The following is a 17,312-nucleotide window of genomic DNA, read 5'->3' as shown; positions in this document are numbered from 1 at the left end:
GGCAGATATAGCTGCCAAATAGACCTTAATCGTGAAAAAGGAGACCCTTATTCAGCAGCTCCCAAAGGAACATCAAAACATCCACAATACAGCACTGAAATGGGAGTACATTTCGTTCCTGACACCACTGCTCAAACAGCCACCATTTATAGGCATATAGGCCTCTAGTGGATGTAGCCCTCACACTTTGGATTGTCGCCACCACTCTTGGGGGCAGACCCTTAGCCCTTAAATTGGCTCTCTCAACATGCAGGCATGCAGCCACCACAGTTCTGGGTGCAGATGAATAACCTTTCCTTCAGCTTGACAGAGGAGGAACCTGTGAACAGGAAACTGCCAGTGCCTTGCTTTCAGCAGACTGAGTATCTCGGCAAACCACGACTTTGCGAGCCACCAAGGGGCCACCAGGATCAAGGATAGATTATGCTGGTGCATCCTCTCTAGAACAGGCACTATTATTTCAACGGGGGGAAATGTATACAGCAGCGTGTCGGCCTTGGGTGCACTGACTAGCGCATACATTCTCAGAGGCATGTGTGGTCTGTTAAGGAAAAGTACGAAAGTACAGGGGGCAGTGAGTATTTGAACCCCGGGTTCAGGCAGCCTGGTACATGGGTGGCCCTGAGAGACAGAAAATGAACACTGCACCACAGTAACAGAGTGGGACAGTTTCAACAGGCGAGGTGAACAGTCCCTCCCTGCTTATTTATGTTGGAAACCACCATGTTATTGTCTGTCCTGATCAGAACACGCTGGCCTGTCAGAACCAGGCGAAAATGCTTTACAGCTAAAAAAAAAGAAAAACTTGCCAGACCCCTCTCACTGCTAAGCCCCTGCTCAGAGCCTCCTACTCCCTCACGGAGGCATCTGCAGACACATCCTTGCAAAAAGACACCCTCCCTTTAGGCGAGCCCCGGCATAGTAAACCGGGTTTCTTCCAAGGCAGGAGAGCCAACATGCAAGAAGGGTGTGTTTCTTTCCTCTCTCAGTACTGCCACTGCCTCGTTCTCTACAACTGTGTTTATTATGGAGAGGAAACAGGGTGGTTTGACCTGGAACTGGAACCGGAACCGGTAACCCATGGCAACAGTGTTATATACCCATGTCATTGAGGGAGGTGACCTGCCGGCTGACTGACCTGCAGTGCTGTAGGGGAAGTGACCTTTTGGGACTGGACCACTGAACAGAACATGGATGTCACTTCTTCAGCAGCAGATGACTCCCTGCTGCCAGACCTCTTCTCCACTTAGTTTTAGAGCTAGGAGGGGTGTGAATTCATCCTCCACTGAATCTCTCTGGACGCCTGGTGGTGTCTTAGTGCCTTAGTCTCAGGGTGATGGAATAGAAAGTTCACAATATACTTTACTCGCAAAGGTAATTATTTAGTCATTAAGTCAAAACATGCTTGCAAGCGTTGCCTTTTTTGAAAATGGTTTACAAGATAGTTCCTCTGTGTCCGCGCGACTGAAAGAATTAACATTTAGAGAATCGACTTTTGACATTTGTGAATCGATACAGAATCATCCACGTCCGCATCACAATGCATCCAACTATCTTTTTCTTTCTTTTTTCTCCCACCCCCAACTACTAGTTGTCGAAAACTCCACTGGGTACCTTTTAACATGCAGTATATTCTGTTGTAGGTCATTTCATAAGATTGGGTCCATAAGAGGGCCTTCCTCTTGTGTTCATTGTTGGTAATTGTGATAGTAACAGTAGTAAAAAGCTTACTATTTTAAAAGTATATCGGTTATTGTCCTATCTCTATATGGCAGGCTGCAGCAGAGGCAGTGTGTGTTATGTTATACTGGAGTGGAGCATTATGGATAACTGAGAGCACAGGTCTTCCAGGAAGGCGAATAAAGGACATTGTATTTATTTATAGTTGGCCACCTGCACCCTTCACATGTGTTGAGGCCTTGGGTAAACAGAGCTGAGCTGCCTGCAGTCTGACCGCATGTCAGCCCGGGCACTGAAGAAGAAGCCAGTGAGTCACAGGCTGAGCCCCTGATGTAGGTTAGGTCAGTGGGAATGAGCTGATCATTGGTCAAGAGGACTTGCATTAGTGCATCTAAAACAATCTTATGTCACCTAGGTGCAGTGCGATGTGCAGTCCTTGAATTGATGCTCAGGAAAGCAGAGCTGAGCAGGGGTCAACCAGCCAGGCCCTTCTAGAAACACAACCCTCTGCCTGACCTCACAGTCAGTCTTACTCTGCTTTAACTGGAGTTTTTCTATTCAAGACTTGTCAAATAAATTCCCTCCTGAATTACCATCCTAATAATAGGGTGTTAACAAAACTATTTTTAGGTGGAATCAGGTAGACTCAAATGTGGCAGTGCACAGTTTCAGTGTCACTCTGCGCTTTCTCTGCTGCCTCTTTCATATAGCCCACTAAGAAGATTAATGGCATGCTTCTTTGGACTGCATTAAAATGTTAACCATTCTGATCCAACGACTGCTTCACTGTACTAGTGTGAGATGCATTTTTGAGCACAAATCTGCATCCCAGTTGTCACTTGTCAAATAATTTCCTGCATTTAGCTCTAATCACTGCTGATGATTAGAGATCTGTGGGTGTTAGCAGCATTAGCTGACTGTGGTTAACTTAACTTAACTGTGTTGTTTTTTGCACCTGTAGTGTGGGATGAAGGTAATTTTGGGGGGCAGGTGGAGGGGTAGGGTGTGCTTAGCTGTGTCGAAGGCAAGACACTGCAGAAATACCCTTCATGCCTATGTTACAGTAATTTACCTGCGGTTGTCCAATCACATGTTTGGCACACAATTAGGAACACTGTGCAGTCGGTAGACTATCTTAGTAGAGATAAGCGAGGACAGGAGAAGGCAGTAGATTTAGTCAGGGTAATTTTAGTTATGTGAGGTTTTCAGTGTTTTATGATGCCAGCAAGAAAATGCCTGGAACTTATTCACAGCTTTGCCTAGTCAGGGCCAGGGTTTCAAAGAGCACAGCACTGGCATTTGTTTATAGTACTGAAGTTAAAAAAATTAAGTGTTTGAGTTTACAGATGTAGTGTGGAGCGTGGTTAGTCATCTTTTCTTAGTGCGTGTCTGGAAAGTATCTGAATTATGTTAATCATATATAGGTCTTAAAATGGATAATCAAGTAAATATATATTAATGAAAACTTGAAAAAACAGCACTAACATTAGCTGATTTTAGTAGGTAGGTTTTTTTGTACCCTTCTCTTGGCTGTTAATTTGAAAATAAATCATGTTTTCAAACATTCATGTGTCTCTCCTTTGTCATCCACAGAAAATTTCAATACCACGGTCAGAAAATTCCAATGAACTGCAAACGTTTACCTTCTACCTGTCAAACGTGGGCAGAGATAACCCCCAGGGCAGCTTTGACTGCATCCAGCAGTACATCACCAGGTGAGGCCAAACACAGCATCTCTACCATTTTCACTTTCCTCTCTCTTTGCAAACAATTCATCTATTTTAAAAACAACATAAATTCACAAACTGTGCTGTCAAGTGCATAAGAATGGTGTGAGCATTGGACCGAGGCCTATACTCTCTTCGAGGTTTGTGTAAATAATCAACTGTCTTTGGACTTGAGTTACTTAATGAGTGTTTCCAGACACAGGAGCTGTTTGTTTAACATGGTTTGGACCTGAGGTGATTCACCAGGCCTCTCAGTTAGATGTTTTACAGACACCCCTGATGAACACATGGGGAAATTTGGCTCTAACTCGCTGCAAGTAAATGGAAAAATCTGAGGTTAATGGCATTTATATGTGGCAAATGTTTTCATTTTCAGGTATGAGAAGGTGATGCGGGCAAGTTCTCTACATGGAATTTAATCGAAATCCAGTCAAAACTGACCTTTCCCCCATCATCCTACCAGTATTTTTCTAAACTCTGTTAATAAGCATGAAAACTTGGAGAAGACACAATGACAAAAAATCTGCTTTGGATGTGTGTCCATCACGTTTTGTGAATCTAGCCCCTTAAACTCTCTATCCTAACCTGCAATATGCAAAAAGTGCTGACTGAATAAAATAAATAGGACCAGATGTCTGTGTCGCAAAGGAAGGAAGTAGAAAAACAGAATGAGGAACAACAAGAATCTCCTCCCTCCTTAGCTGTCGTGTCGCTGACCCCATTATCCGAAAATATTTTTAACAAGTGGGTCAGGTGGAGTTCATCCACATCTCTGGATCCTAATCAACCTTTAGTTCCAATCTAAAACCCAAATGACAAAGCTGAGCTTCCACTGACTGCACCAGCACCATCTCATTTTCTGCCAAATGCTCATCAAAGTGGAGAGGAATCAAAGAGAGCCGTAAACTCAGGAAAGAATGGGATTTGATGCAGCAGTGATTTGTACTGTGGGAACCCACAGTCGGGTGGAAATTGAAAGAATAATAGTTGTTCCCTCAGGGTGTTTAATGGATCTCATCTGGGCAGGAATGCACAGTTATTACAAATATTGAGAGATTTAAGGTTTATGTTGAGAATTATCTTCATAGCAGTGGATTTATGTTGAGTACTTCACAGTAGTATCCTCTAAAATACAACATATTAGTTGTTGTTTTATTTAGTTTGTTTTCTTTTTCAAATTACAGACAGACTAAACATGCAGCATCCTCTCTCTTTCTTCTTTCATTCTCTTATTGAAGCTTTTGTATCTCTACCCCTGTCTTCCTCTCTCACCGTCTTCTCTTTGTTTTGGCAGTGAGGGGAGCATTCAGCTGGATTGTTTGGGTGGGATCCAGGACAAGATTACAGTATGTGCCACAGACGACTCATACCAGAAGGCCAGGGAAAACATGGCCCAGGTTGAGGAGGAGACTCGCAGTAGGAGTGCCATCGTCATCAAGCCTGGGGGGAGATACGTAGGTGAGGAGACTGGTACAGATACACAAAGACCACCTAACATGCATGGGTCTGTTACTTTTCATCCAGATGTTGGAATTCTACTTGGAGTTCATAAAGCTGAATCATCACCTGTCATGATGCCCTAAAACTTAAAAATATTTCTCCTATGACATTCTAACTGGCCGATTAGACTTCAGATAGATTGGAAAGAGATATTTCCATTTAAACATTATAAAGGTGTTGAGAATTAACAAGCATGAAGGGACTGGAAGAATTTCTATACCCTGCAAAAAAACCAAATGGCCCATGTGTTTGTGTAGCCTTGCTCTGCTGCTGAATGGGTTCACATTGGACCAGACAGGTTGTTTGGGTCTGGGGCTGAATGGCAGAGGGCCAGCACACTGCCAGCATGCCTCATCTGTAACCAGGACTTTATTGAATTTGATGGTGGTTTGTTTCTCAGTGGTCAAAAATATAACACATACACAGTAATCCTCTTTCTCGCAACCTCAGTGAATGTAGTTTAAACACACAGAGGCAGAAACATCCCCTGGCATAACATATCAACTTCCTGACTTTTTTTCTTTGTTTTGATCTCTGACCTGCACTATAAAAATGCATCGTGTTGAGTTGCAGTAGGAAAGCACAGCACTCTTGCCACACTGCCTGCAAAGAAAGAATTTCAGTGTAAGCCTATTTACTGTTCAGCTGTGAGTCGCAAATGATTAGTCCACATGCTGTGGAACGAAACAGTGTTTCAGTCTCAGTAGGAGGCAACACAAGACTCATCTGAATCTGAATCACCTGAAGAAAAAAAAACATCTCAGTGGGAGAATATTTTTAATGGAAGGTGAGTTTGGGTGGATGTGGCAAGATGATGCCACAATCAGTGCATGATACATCTTTTGTGAGTCATCTGCAAGTACACCCAGCCATTATCAGTCACGTAGTTAGAAGATGTTAACAGAACTACATATATATGTTTGTGAGATTACAGTTATTTTTTGATGTTAAGAAAACAAGTAAGCACTGCCAGTAGAGAGTAACTAGAATACTGAGGTTTAATGCCAGCACCTTAGTTTACGCTGTAGATTGTAGTATAGTTCACAAAATTCTACTTTTTAATTGAAATTTTTGTCACAAATCATCAATCCAAAATGAAAGGTTAACTGTACAAAATGTTTTTTTTATATGCTACAGATGTGGCTGGGCGATATGGACAAAATCAAATATCAAAATATTTTTTTACCAAATAACCTTTATCAATATTGCGACAATATTGGCACTTTCACAAAATATTGACACAATGAGATTTTTGAAAAAATAATCATCACTAATGTGGATATAATGACTAAGTGGATAAATGCAGATAATAGAACAGCTTGAACAGTCTGGTAAGTTCAGAATATGATATGACTTTATTGTAATGCAGCCTTTAAAACCAGGAAAATATGCCATATCTTGATATAACAATATCCAAAATCTAAGACGATATCTAGTCTCATATCATGATATTGACACAATATCGATATATTGCCCAGCCCCCACTACAGGACAATCTTTGAACATTTTTTCACTTTGCAGTTTATTCCAAAATAAAGTTTTGAATTTAACATTAAAATATGTTCAATTGTATGATACCAGCATCAAAGAGAAATCCACCTGGCTCTTCCTTATCCAACTTCTCTAATGTTAAACTATTCTGTCACTTTTCTGAATCCTCCATACCTTAGGTAAGAAGGTTCAGATCCGGAAACCGGCACCAGGCCTTTCAGACATTGCCCCGTCACGGAGGACATCTCGGCCTGTCATCATCTCCAGCAGCACGCTAAAGAAAAGCACGCCTCAGCACAGGCCGCTCCGCGAGCGTCTCTTACACCTGCTGGCCCTCAAGCCTTACAAGAAGCCTGAGCTGATCCTGAGGTTGCAGAAAGATGGCCTCTTACCATTAGACAAGGACTCCCTGGACAGCCACCTGCAACAGGTCATACATGCAACACTTTATTGCCTTTCTATGTTCGCTTGGACCTCAAAGTGCAGTTATCTTTACTGGAGGCTAGTAAACTCACTCATGGCTCATGGCTCTTTTTCGTTTTCTAGGTGGCAAACCTGAATGGGAGAGACAACACCTTCACATTGAAGGACTTTTTGTATAAGGAAATTCAGAAAGACTGGCCTGGATACACAGAAGGAGACCACCAGCTTCTCAAGAGAATCCTGTTTAGGTACGTCTGAGATGAACATTACAACAGTTGTTTTGTTGTTATTTTACAGCAGTTAAATGGTGAAAGAAAATGTAGTTCTCATCAGCGCTAACTTTTGAGCAGCTAAGAACTAACTGTAAAAATGTGGAATACATGTTAATTGGCATATTTTGCAATAAATGCATGTACATGGATATTTTTAAGATTGTGTAATGTAAAGATGTTGTTTTAGTCAAGCTCATGTCAGCTAAATGATCGACTCATTCTTTACACACTGATGAGTCATTGTTATGGGAGGATATTTTGCAATGTTTGTGACTAGGTCTTTTAGGTGATTTAGCTTAGCAGCTGCCAGAAGCTGAAGCTCCTGAGATCATAGGATGGCAAGTGTCCCCCTGAAGACTTCCCTGTTCTTCACTGATTTTCTTCTAAGTATTCTGTTTTGTTGACAGCATGAGCTGCTGGCCTTTTTCCCAGTGGAAAAATCTGGTTTCTCAGGATCTGGGACACTAAGGAAAAGCGAGCTCCCAACTGGCTATATATAGAACAGGCAGCGCTGCTCAGTGCTCAGTTTGTGTTTACGTAGTGGACTCAAGAATAGCTCCTATTCTCCATGATGAGCTTAGTTTTACCTGCGGTGCGAGGGCAGCCGGAATGTTAACACTGAGCAACCAAAAGAATAAAAATACTTGTGTGATATTATGTAATCCAGTGCAGTGACCCTGCAACAAATACCCCCCTTATCTGAAATGTCAAGTTTTTGTTAAGACTGCTTCCCACATAGCTGAGCTGCATTAGAGGACACCTACTGATCATTCACTGTATTTCCTGTGTGTTCTATTTTGTATTTATTTGCACACATACTCACATCCTATTTGTGTCTGTCATATCACTGTACTTTGATCTTTGTTTGTCAGTTCATCAGCTGACTATCAACCAATGCCTCCCTTCATATACCACCCCCCCAGCTCCTCTGCAGTCAGTCACGCAGGAGTAGCACAGCAACATGACTGGAACGCCCCATGATGCAACAGTGTTCCAGCACATGCTGATCTGTGTGTGAGGTGGCACTGGTCCAAGGTTCAGCCGTATTGGTCCGCCTGCTGTCTCACTTGTATCCCCTGCCTGTCTATCTGACTGTCCCCACCACGGACAAACACGCCCCGATTGAACTAGGGTGGGGCATTGACAAGACGTGGTGTACTCAGCTGCCCCCTACTGATAATGTCATCAGCTGTGTGTCCTTTTGTGCTCTTGTGCGTCTCAGAACAAAATGTCATGTTAGTGCATTTCAGTGCATCTGTGAACTAGAGCGAGAACTGTCTGCTCTAGCAGGCAGACTGAAATAATTTATTTTTAACTGCTGGTGAGTATGTCACGTTAAAAAAAAAAAAGACAATCAATGAGTTTTCTGACACGCTATGAATTAACATCGTCTCAGTTGAGTTGGTTAAAACTGGTTGGAAATGTTTAGTTAGGAGCTGTGTGTTGGCCCGGCTCTTTTGTTTTGACATCGTTGCTTTGTGACACATTAGCTTGCTACGTAACGAGGTCACAGTTTTGCGCATCATAATAAATCTGAGGTTCTGTTCACGCTTGGCACTAAGATGGTTTCTGGCAGAGGTGATCACAAGTGGCCAAAATCTAAACACAGGTGTGAATACTGCAGCTACTCATACCACATATGAAGGGGGTCATAGTGGGAATATTACGAATACAGTATGGCCTTGATCACATCGAATAACCACATAATCAAATCAGCTTTGTAGCATGCTCATTGCCTGATAAACCTCCCCAATAGCATCCATACACAAAGCGAGCTGCTGCACTGTATTCTCTCTCACTTTCTCTCTTTGTCACTGTGGTATGTCATGTCAGTCATGTTCTCACTTATTTTGTAATAGCAGACAACATTTTTAACTCTAAAATAAACATGCAGCAGTGTCTGTAAGATTATATTGCAGAATTGTGTATTAATGTTCTTTAAGAAAAGCAAGAAGCAAATTATGATAATAATATTGTGATGTAAGTCACAGTATACTGTAGGCTGTTAAACTGGCAGCAAACTTGTGAACAGATTTAAAGACTGAATCTTCCAAAACAAAGTACATGCTGCTTTGTCAAATAGCTCTCCTTTTGCTCGTTTGTCAAAGCCACCCACTCAGCTTCACAAAACAACTGTGGTTAACATCTCAGAATGGGCTTGTCACTGAAGAAACGGTAGTTTCATAGTTAGTATCTTTATTCCATGAGGTGTTGTGTCCAAATTTCTGGTCAAACAAAATCACAGAAATAAGGCTAGCAATAATTAACAGTAACAATAATCAAATCTAGCTGGGACCTGCAGAGTCGACCTTAACAGGTAAAAATGTCCCTGCCATGTCGGTATGAAAAGTTTATGTTCTGCAAAAATTATATCAGCCTTTTTTTTTTCATGTCTGTGTGTGTGTTTACTCTCACAGAAAGAACAGCTCTGCCCCTCCACCAGAGAGCCCACCCAAAGAGCCGGCCAGCAGCTCACCATCTCAGGTGAGCTTCCTGTTCCCTCTTCTCGCCTGACTCCCACTTTTACACACTTCCTTATCTCCAAGCTGCTACTCTGCTGTCTCTTTTCCAGTTGTACTTTGGTCCTACAGCTGGTGGATATTTTGATCGGGATATTTCAAAGTTGTGAAAGCTTTACTGTGTATATTGTATATTATACTGGTATATTTATTCTTATTTCTGCTCATTTGAAAATATAAGAACCCTGTGAGAGAACCTGATTATTCTTGGGATTCTCTCAAAATAATTCACAGTGAATAGTGAGACTCAGAACTGCTTTATGTTAACTGAGTAGAGTGTAAATACAGTCTGCTTAGTTAATCTTTAACCAAAGCGTGTTTGCCTTCAGCTGTTCCAGCTGACCCAGTAGAAATGGTTGAGCCATCGCACAAAACACATTATTTGGGAAAGATTTGTATTGGTTTAATTGCTCCACAGTTCTACCACATTAACAAGCACTACAGCCCATTGCATTGTTTCTGCAGTCTGCTGGTATTCCCTGGGAGAGTTTTTCTAAATTCTCTGGCTCCCTTTAAACTGATTTGTGTTTCCTCTGTCTCCTCAGTGAATATCAGAAGCACTTTTGCAGTGCATTTTTTCTGATCTGGTTCCAGTTACCCAGTATGACTTACTAATGACTGTGAGCTCTTCAAGAGCCTTTTGTCAAACATATAGTATTAAAGCTTGATTATTAAACCAAACACTAAATATTCTCTATGATACACTTGTTAATGAAACTATGTTCTCCTCCTCTTTCCAAATTCGTTCTTTAATAGCCCCTGTCCTGCTGTTGGGTCAGTCCAGACTCCCGAGCGTACCCATTGTTTACACTTCCATTAGGTAGAGGTAGGAGGAGCTGCACTGTTATATTAATAGCTCCTTCCTCTCAGGTTCTTCTTCCCTCAGACATCTACTGTATGCCCCTTCTTTTCCGCTCCCTCCCTCAGCAAACACAGTATACAAACACACAAGCGGGCTCTTTTTTTGCTTCAGTGGCATAAAAAAAAGGGCACTGCAGGTAAAGCTGTGTGTAAACTTCACATAGGTGAGGGATGGAGCAGTGAGTGCTGCAAGGCTAACAGGGTATGGCTATCTCCACACTGAGGTGATTCAATCTGGAAACTGCTTCCATCCACACTGGAATGCAGACACAAAAGGTCTTTTTGTAGGTTAAAAAAAATCATTACAGCTATCATCTGAAGTGGGACTGTTGCTCTCTGTTCAGTTTTTGGATGCTTAGTGTGGAAATGGTTGAAGAGCCTTGCGGGCCAAAACCAAGCTCCGCACTGGTTCTCGCTGTTGTTTCAGAACTGCAAAGTCCTCCATTTGGGACTGCCAAAAATGACTGCCACAGTGATTGGGTCAGCCACTCCCAAAGATATTAGTGTGGGCTGGGTTAAACGTTCCCCATCTGTAATGTAATACCTGGTATTGTGAAAAGGCAGCGCAGTGATCAGTCTCAGTGCAGTACAATACAGATTCTCTTAAACTCGGTTTCTTTGTGTTTCTTCCTCCATCCCTCTGCCGATACGAGATCCTCTCCTCTGTGCACTGCCTTGTCCTCCACAGCTCAGACCATTTTTATTTGCTCTGACCTGGACTGCAGTTTTCCCCTTGCTCACTCTAAGGTGAACTGAATTGATACTGAAGTCTGTTTTAGATTCCGACAATAAAACTGCTCATTTTTTTTTCTGCCAGAAACGACCGGCTGCTGACTTCATCGACCCTCTTGCCAACAAAAAGCCCAGGATATCACACCTTGCCAGCAAGGCTGCAACAGTCCCAGTTAATGGCAAGCTCAGCTCCTCCAATGGGAGAGGAGAGGCAGGTGGAGCGCAGGCGGGAGTTGCAGTTTCTCTATCAGACGGCGCTATGACGTCCAGCTCCCAGCAGCTCCCTATGCTGGATATCCCTCGTTCTTTCGAAGCGCTGTCGGACGTCAGCAACGACTCCAGCCACAATGGGCGCGACTGTGACTCTCAGGAGACAGTGGTATCTGAGAGGCTCAGTCAACCTCCCTCGCTGTTATCTGGGCCAACGATGCTCACTGCACCCAGCATCGGCACATCATCCCCTGGACACACAGGTCTGGATCTCTATCGGGACAAGAGTCCTTCATCCAACATCAAGTCCAAGAAGAAGTCCAAAAAACATAAAGATAAAGAGAAGACCAAAGACAGGGAGAGGGCGAGAGAAAAGGAGCAGGAGAAAGAGAAGGAGAAGGAGATGAAGAGTCGTGAGGATCGTGTGCCTGAGCCTAACAGAGCCTGTGAGATGAGCCCAGGAAACCTTAAAAGCAACAGTATTCCACACAAAAGCACAGGTGAGAGTGACACACAGAAACATGTTAATTTGTTCAGTTCAGTGTCACAGCTTTTGATCGGAGGAGATTTCTGAATAAAAGTAACACTTCATACGTGTATGGACACCGGTAAGGCATGACTGTGAGTAGGTGATGCATCATGTGATCAGGGTGTGACTCACTGATTGAACAGAGACCCCTGCTATTCTGCTTTATGCCTTCACTAACCTCAAATACACACCTGTGAGTCCAATTTCAGATGAACACTGATTTAAAAGATCACTGATATTGACAACAACTAATTATGATGATAAATGTTTTCTGTGTTGTTGCAGCGCAGCAGGTTTTACACAGCAAAGATTACATATACAGATTAGTGCTGTTGTCTAACTGTGCAACCTTGTTTCAGATCTGAATGGGATGTGCAACAGTACCAGTATTCCTTCGTCATCACCTGAGGTGGCAAACTATTTATTGTGAGTATTTAACAGTTTTATGTCTCATTAGGCTTACAGCTATGCCACTAGCTAAGAAAGTTTGAATTATCCTAATTTCATTGGATTAATTTCACTGGTTTGTGTTATTCAGTCTCCTTCTAATGACTGTTTTCCCCCTCACTTAAAGTAAGATGTTTGTACCGGAAAGTTTACTTTGTGACATTTCAGTAACATTTTCTCTCATTTCCCTCACAGGAAGTACACAGTGATCGACTCTCCAGAGCAGCGTCAGAGATATAAAAACGATTTCAACTCCGAGTACAGTGAGTACCGGGGTTTGCATGCTCGGATAGAGGGCATCACCCGGCAGTTCACTGTGCTCGACAATGAGCTCAAGCAGCTCCACCAAGGCACGGACAAGTACAAGGTGGATTCCCTAAAGGATACACAAAACATTATATTTGTCATTTGTTATTAAATTTACTGGTTCATTATACTTATTGCATGTTATCTAAATGTATTCTTATTTGTTCTTTTTGTGTGTTTTCTCTTCACAGACAATCCACAATCAGATACTTGAAGAGTATCATAAAATAAAAAAGGTAGGAGTTTCCACTTTAACTGATTCAAATGGTGTAACTTTATCTGAGTAGATAAATCATCTAGTGACTCTGTGCTTTCTCATATCCCTTGCAGACTAATCCAAACTATAGCCAAGAGAAGAACCGCTGTGAATATCTACACAACAAACTGGCACATATAAAGAGACTTATTGCCGAGTACGATCAACAGCTTCTTTAAAAGTAGTTAGACATGTTGTTTTCCCTGTTATCTCTGGAAACCAAGCAGATAAAGGAAAACTCTGGATTCTGTTTGCGCTAAAAATGTTCTCATGAAATATGCCATGAAGGGAGTATTTCCCCTCATTCGGGCCAAAGGCTCTAGTGAGGACTAAGCAGGATACATTATCTTTTTCTCTATCTTTCCTTTTTGTTTTTTTTGTCTTGTTTAGTTTTTTTTTTTCTTTTTTTCTTTTTGGAAGATGGGGCTGTGCCAGGTGAGGCCAGGTCCTGTGTTGGTTACAAATGTATCCAGAAAAAAAAAAAAAGGTTCTGTGTGGCTTTGTTTTTCTCAGCCCACCCTGCTTATAGTGCACAGAGGTGTGAAAGAGTCAAAACGTGGAAACCTCCGCTTTCTTAGGAGATCCAAATAATCTTTCCTGCTTTTGAAACTGGAGAGAAAGGGGACACTAAGATGGATACTGCAGATTGTACGCCAAATGCAGGTAATTTGTTTTGAGTAAAGAAAAATTAAGTGGATGATATATCAGTTTTCCCCCATATACTGAAACGAATGGTTGTGATGTTGAATTTATTTCTGTTTCTCTTTTTATTTATTTTTGACACTTAACTGGGGGGGAACGCGTCTGTTTTACACTCCTCAATATCAGTACTTAAAAGCTGTGTCTCTTGTTTTCTGTCCTCACATCTTGAATGTCAGCCAGTATTTTATTCAGAAGCTGCCTTGCCCATCTAATTGTCAATCTGTTGGCGTTAATTTTCTTTTTCTCGCTCTCTTTTTAAAGAGATGCCGATATTGCTATTGATTAAATCAAACCATGCTTCTAAATGCACACGGTCAGACGCAGGTTTGTGCGCTTGGCTTTTTTCTTTTCTAAATCACGTGCAGATGTCTTAACAAGGGGGACGCGTGTGAAAAAAGTCTCCAGTCACTGTAGAGCTGCAGATTTTCTTGGAGCTCAGTCTCCTCACTCGGTCAGACGGTTACAGCAGTGGTCCTTTTAGTTATGGTTTATCAGTGGAGATGTGATGGAAAAACAATATTCAGCTCTTGAAACTATTTAATTGGTTGTCGTTCCAGTTTAGTTCATGATGGCTTTTGTAGCAATAGAGCTATTTCACGTTATCTGAAGAGTTCATTGCTCGTTTTACTCTTCATCGCGCTTTAGAAGATCCTCTAATTGTAAGATGATGCTGATCTGCAGGCTTTTTTTTCTTCTTCTCATCTTCAGAATGTTTAAAATGTGGGTTGATCCACAGATCTGATATCCCTTTAAGTTACCATCATTTGCACCTCCAGTTATGTTAGAATAATCCTGTTTACAGTGTCGATATAAAGATCAATTTTTTTTTGTTTTTGTCTGCTCATCGACCCTCGTGGTAGTCCATCGAGACGACTGTTAAGATGAAGCCATCCTCGATCATCTTCCAAGTGGAGCCCAAGTGGGTCTCCGGCTCTTAAGTCCTCTCGGAGAAGGAAATGCTCACCTGCGACCAGTTTTGCCTTTTTCAAACGTGATGTCACGAGGATCGACCCTTAAAATGATTTTCCCGGATCAGTACTCCTCTCTGAGACGGATCCACTCGACGTATCCGGAGACAAAATAGAAATGCTGTATCAGATTCAACCTGAGGGCGTCGAGTCTAGTCAGAGAATGCATTTCTTAATATCGATCTTTTTATGTGAATATGAAAAATCAGCACTTTTTTCTCCTGATCTTGCTGTTACCTGGGGGTTTTGTCCAAATGAAAACTTTTCACTTTGTCCATCAGAGTGCATGCTTTATGAATGTGTTACAATGAACAGTCTTTGTATCTCTTACTTGAACAAAAAAAACTAAAAAAACTGCCCAAGGATATCAAAGCAAAGACCTAGTCCGACTGAATTAGTATATGATCAATTGGCTCTGACCAGCATGTATACCAAAGTGCTAACTAAGTGGGATAAAACAAAGTGCTCTATCAATTGTTGGCAAAGGAACATGTCACAGTATTCTCTACTTCCTGTTATCATTTCTTTTGTCCTTTATAATTTATCATCCCTCCGACACTTTTTCAGTCTTTTTCTTGGGACGAGTCAGATGAGGCTCTTTCATTTTTTTTCTTTTTATTGTGCTTCAGATAGGATTCGTACGACTGGGCTCAAGTGAGTCGGTGTAACGTCAGGGTTGCGATTTAATCACTCTTCCTAATGCAAACACTACTTTCAAGCCAATGCCCTGAGACTCATCACAACAATGCTGAACAGTGCTGGGTCTAGACTGAGACTAGATGTGGGACTTGATGATCTCTGAACAGCAGGTGAATTTAGGGAAGCTACAGTTTGTGAATGTTTTTGTCACCAGAATCAACATTCAGCATCGCCCGGTACTGCAAGCTTCAACAAGAAAGACTCTCTTCACCTTTTATTTTTTCTTTTAAACATTCTGACATGATTACTGTATTACACCTCTATCAAAATCCATTGTGAACGAGTATCAGTTATGACATTTTGCTCTGAAAGAGAGCGTACTGTTTGAGAATAACGATATGCCAGCACAGGAGTACTGATGTATGAGTTAATTGTGCCAAAATACCTGTTGTATAGGGGTTTTTTTTCTTTTCTTTTCTCTGAGTATATACATGCTGCTGTATAAGCAAAGAGGGCTTTGGAGAAGAGTCATGAAATGTTGGCGCTAAAACCCAAAGCACGCTTTTTGAAAACCATAAGGGACTGGGACTGAAATTGATCTTTATTTCAATAAAATTCTTTAAAATCCTTATTTGTGAAATTCTGAACCACTTGTTGCTGTCCATTATTATAATGAAGCTGGATTTTAGTAGTTGACTGCTGTATTCCTCCCAACATTAATGCTACACTTTAATAACAAATGGTCTATGTTTAAAATATTGCCTTGCTATAAAGAGTGACATGTTTAACATGTGAAGTAACACAATATTATGGATTAATTATTGACATCTTGGTCAATCAAAAGATCTTAGTTTTTCCTTGAAGGAGCATCTATGTTTAGCTCTAAAATGCACTGCGGAGGTTATGTTTACTAAAAATATTCTTTAAAGAGAAACTGATGTATTTGATAGAGCTTTTATTGTTTTTTTTTTCCATCACTGTTAAAGTTTTACCATTAAAACATTTATTTACATTCACTGAGTTGACCCAACTTGGTCTGCAGTGGAGCAGATGTCCTGTAGATGGCAGCATACTCTCAGTTTCCAAAGCCTTGAAACATTGCTGGCAGGGCTTGTTTTTGTTCAAGAAAACTGCTAATTTAATAGAAATATGATGATCCCTCTGGTCTCCTGTTTTGCATTGTTCCTCCTGAGAGGTAAACCATGCTGCACAGTCAGTGACACCTCAGGCATATGTTTGATTGCAAAGAATTGATGAGGGGGAAACCATTCCTTTTTCAGCTTTGGCACATCTACAGGATTCCTTATTTGCTAGTCTAATGTGCATCTTCTTATATCATGAATGTATATTGTTTAGTGCCAAGCCTGCATCTAAAACGTAGATCCGAAAAAGGCCTAGGCATGGCAACAGGAGCAAAAGATGCTCCAGCAACAGAGAGGACAGGCTCACTATAATCTGACACACTGTGAAAGATCCCAGAAATCTACATAGCGACTGTGTGCCAGTTGGCTGGGCTGAGCTGCGCAGCCTCGCTATGCTGCTGCTGGCTCCCATCCCAAAGCTGGCCTCAGCGCTGCTCAGGGAAGCTGGAGGGGGCCCGGTCAGTGAGTTCACTGTGGCGAGTTGCCACCTCTCAGTCTCTTCAACATACAGCAGCGTATACACTGACATGTTTACACACACAGCAGAAACTTGAGAGCTCTCCTGCCCCCTCTGTCTGTCTAAGATTTTACTAGTCAGATGGGATTTCATTTGTCTGGATTTCTGTGCAGAAACGGAGAGAGGGGTTCACTTCTGTTTAGATTCTCTGATAGCAGGTCACTGCTTTAATGTGAAAATGTAGGCCTCGGTTGAAATAAAGGGCAGTGGAGGTAATTGGTATGTGAATTAGACACAAGGGCATTTTATATTAGATTTGGTCATCTGTACACATTAACATCCACAACATAGAAAAGGCTAATATTGGCCTCATATAGACAAGTGGGTTGAGTGCATGGAAGTGCATGGAAGACCATCTGACAATTAGTGTGTAATTATTTAATCATCCCAT

General features: G+C 41.7%; 1 protein-coding gene across 2 annotated transcripts in view; it reads left to right on the top strand.

Moving 5' to 3' along the window:
* Nucleotides 1-15,909, top strand: part of ell (elongation factor RNA polymerase II) — a 35,289-nt gene extending 19,380 nt beyond the window's left edge. The window contains exons 3-13 of one of the 2 annotated variants that reach the window (XR_009925449.1): nt 3,274-3,395; nt 4,702-4,865; nt 6,578-6,828; nt 6,945-7,069; nt 9,511-9,577; nt 11,291-11,915; nt 12,304-12,370; nt 12,587-12,758; nt 12,889-12,933; nt 13,028-13,616; nt 14,516-15,909. Coding sequence is in view for 1 of the 2 variants with exons in the window: in XM_062424976.1 (XP_062280960.1) it covers nt 3,274-3,395; nt 4,702-4,865; nt 6,578-6,828; nt 6,945-7,069; nt 9,511-9,577; nt 11,291-11,915; nt 12,304-12,370; nt 12,587-12,758; nt 12,889-12,933; nt 13,028-13,132 (1,743 nt within the window). In the remaining variant the exon portion in view is untranslated. Of the gene's footprint in view, nt 1-3,273; nt 3,396-4,701; nt 4,866-6,577; nt 6,829-6,944; nt 7,070-9,510; nt 9,578-11,290; nt 11,916-12,303; nt 12,371-12,586; nt 12,759-12,888; nt 12,934-13,027 lie in introns of both variants that reach the window. The other variant, XM_062424976.1, reaches the window with a different exon arrangement.
* Nucleotides 15,910-17,312: the final 1,403 nt, after the last annotated feature.

The sequence above is a fragment of the Scomber scombrus genome, chromosome 8 (genome assembly GCF_963691925.1).
Source record: "Scomber scombrus chromosome 8, fScoSco1.1, whole genome shotgun sequence".
In the NCBI taxonomy this organism is placed as follows: domain Eukaryota; kingdom Metazoa; phylum Chordata; class Actinopteri; order Scombriformes; family Scombridae; genus Scomber; species Scomber scombrus.
The sequence above is the reverse complement of the archived record's forward strand: the minus strand, read 5'-3'. Positions and strand labels throughout refer to the sequence as shown.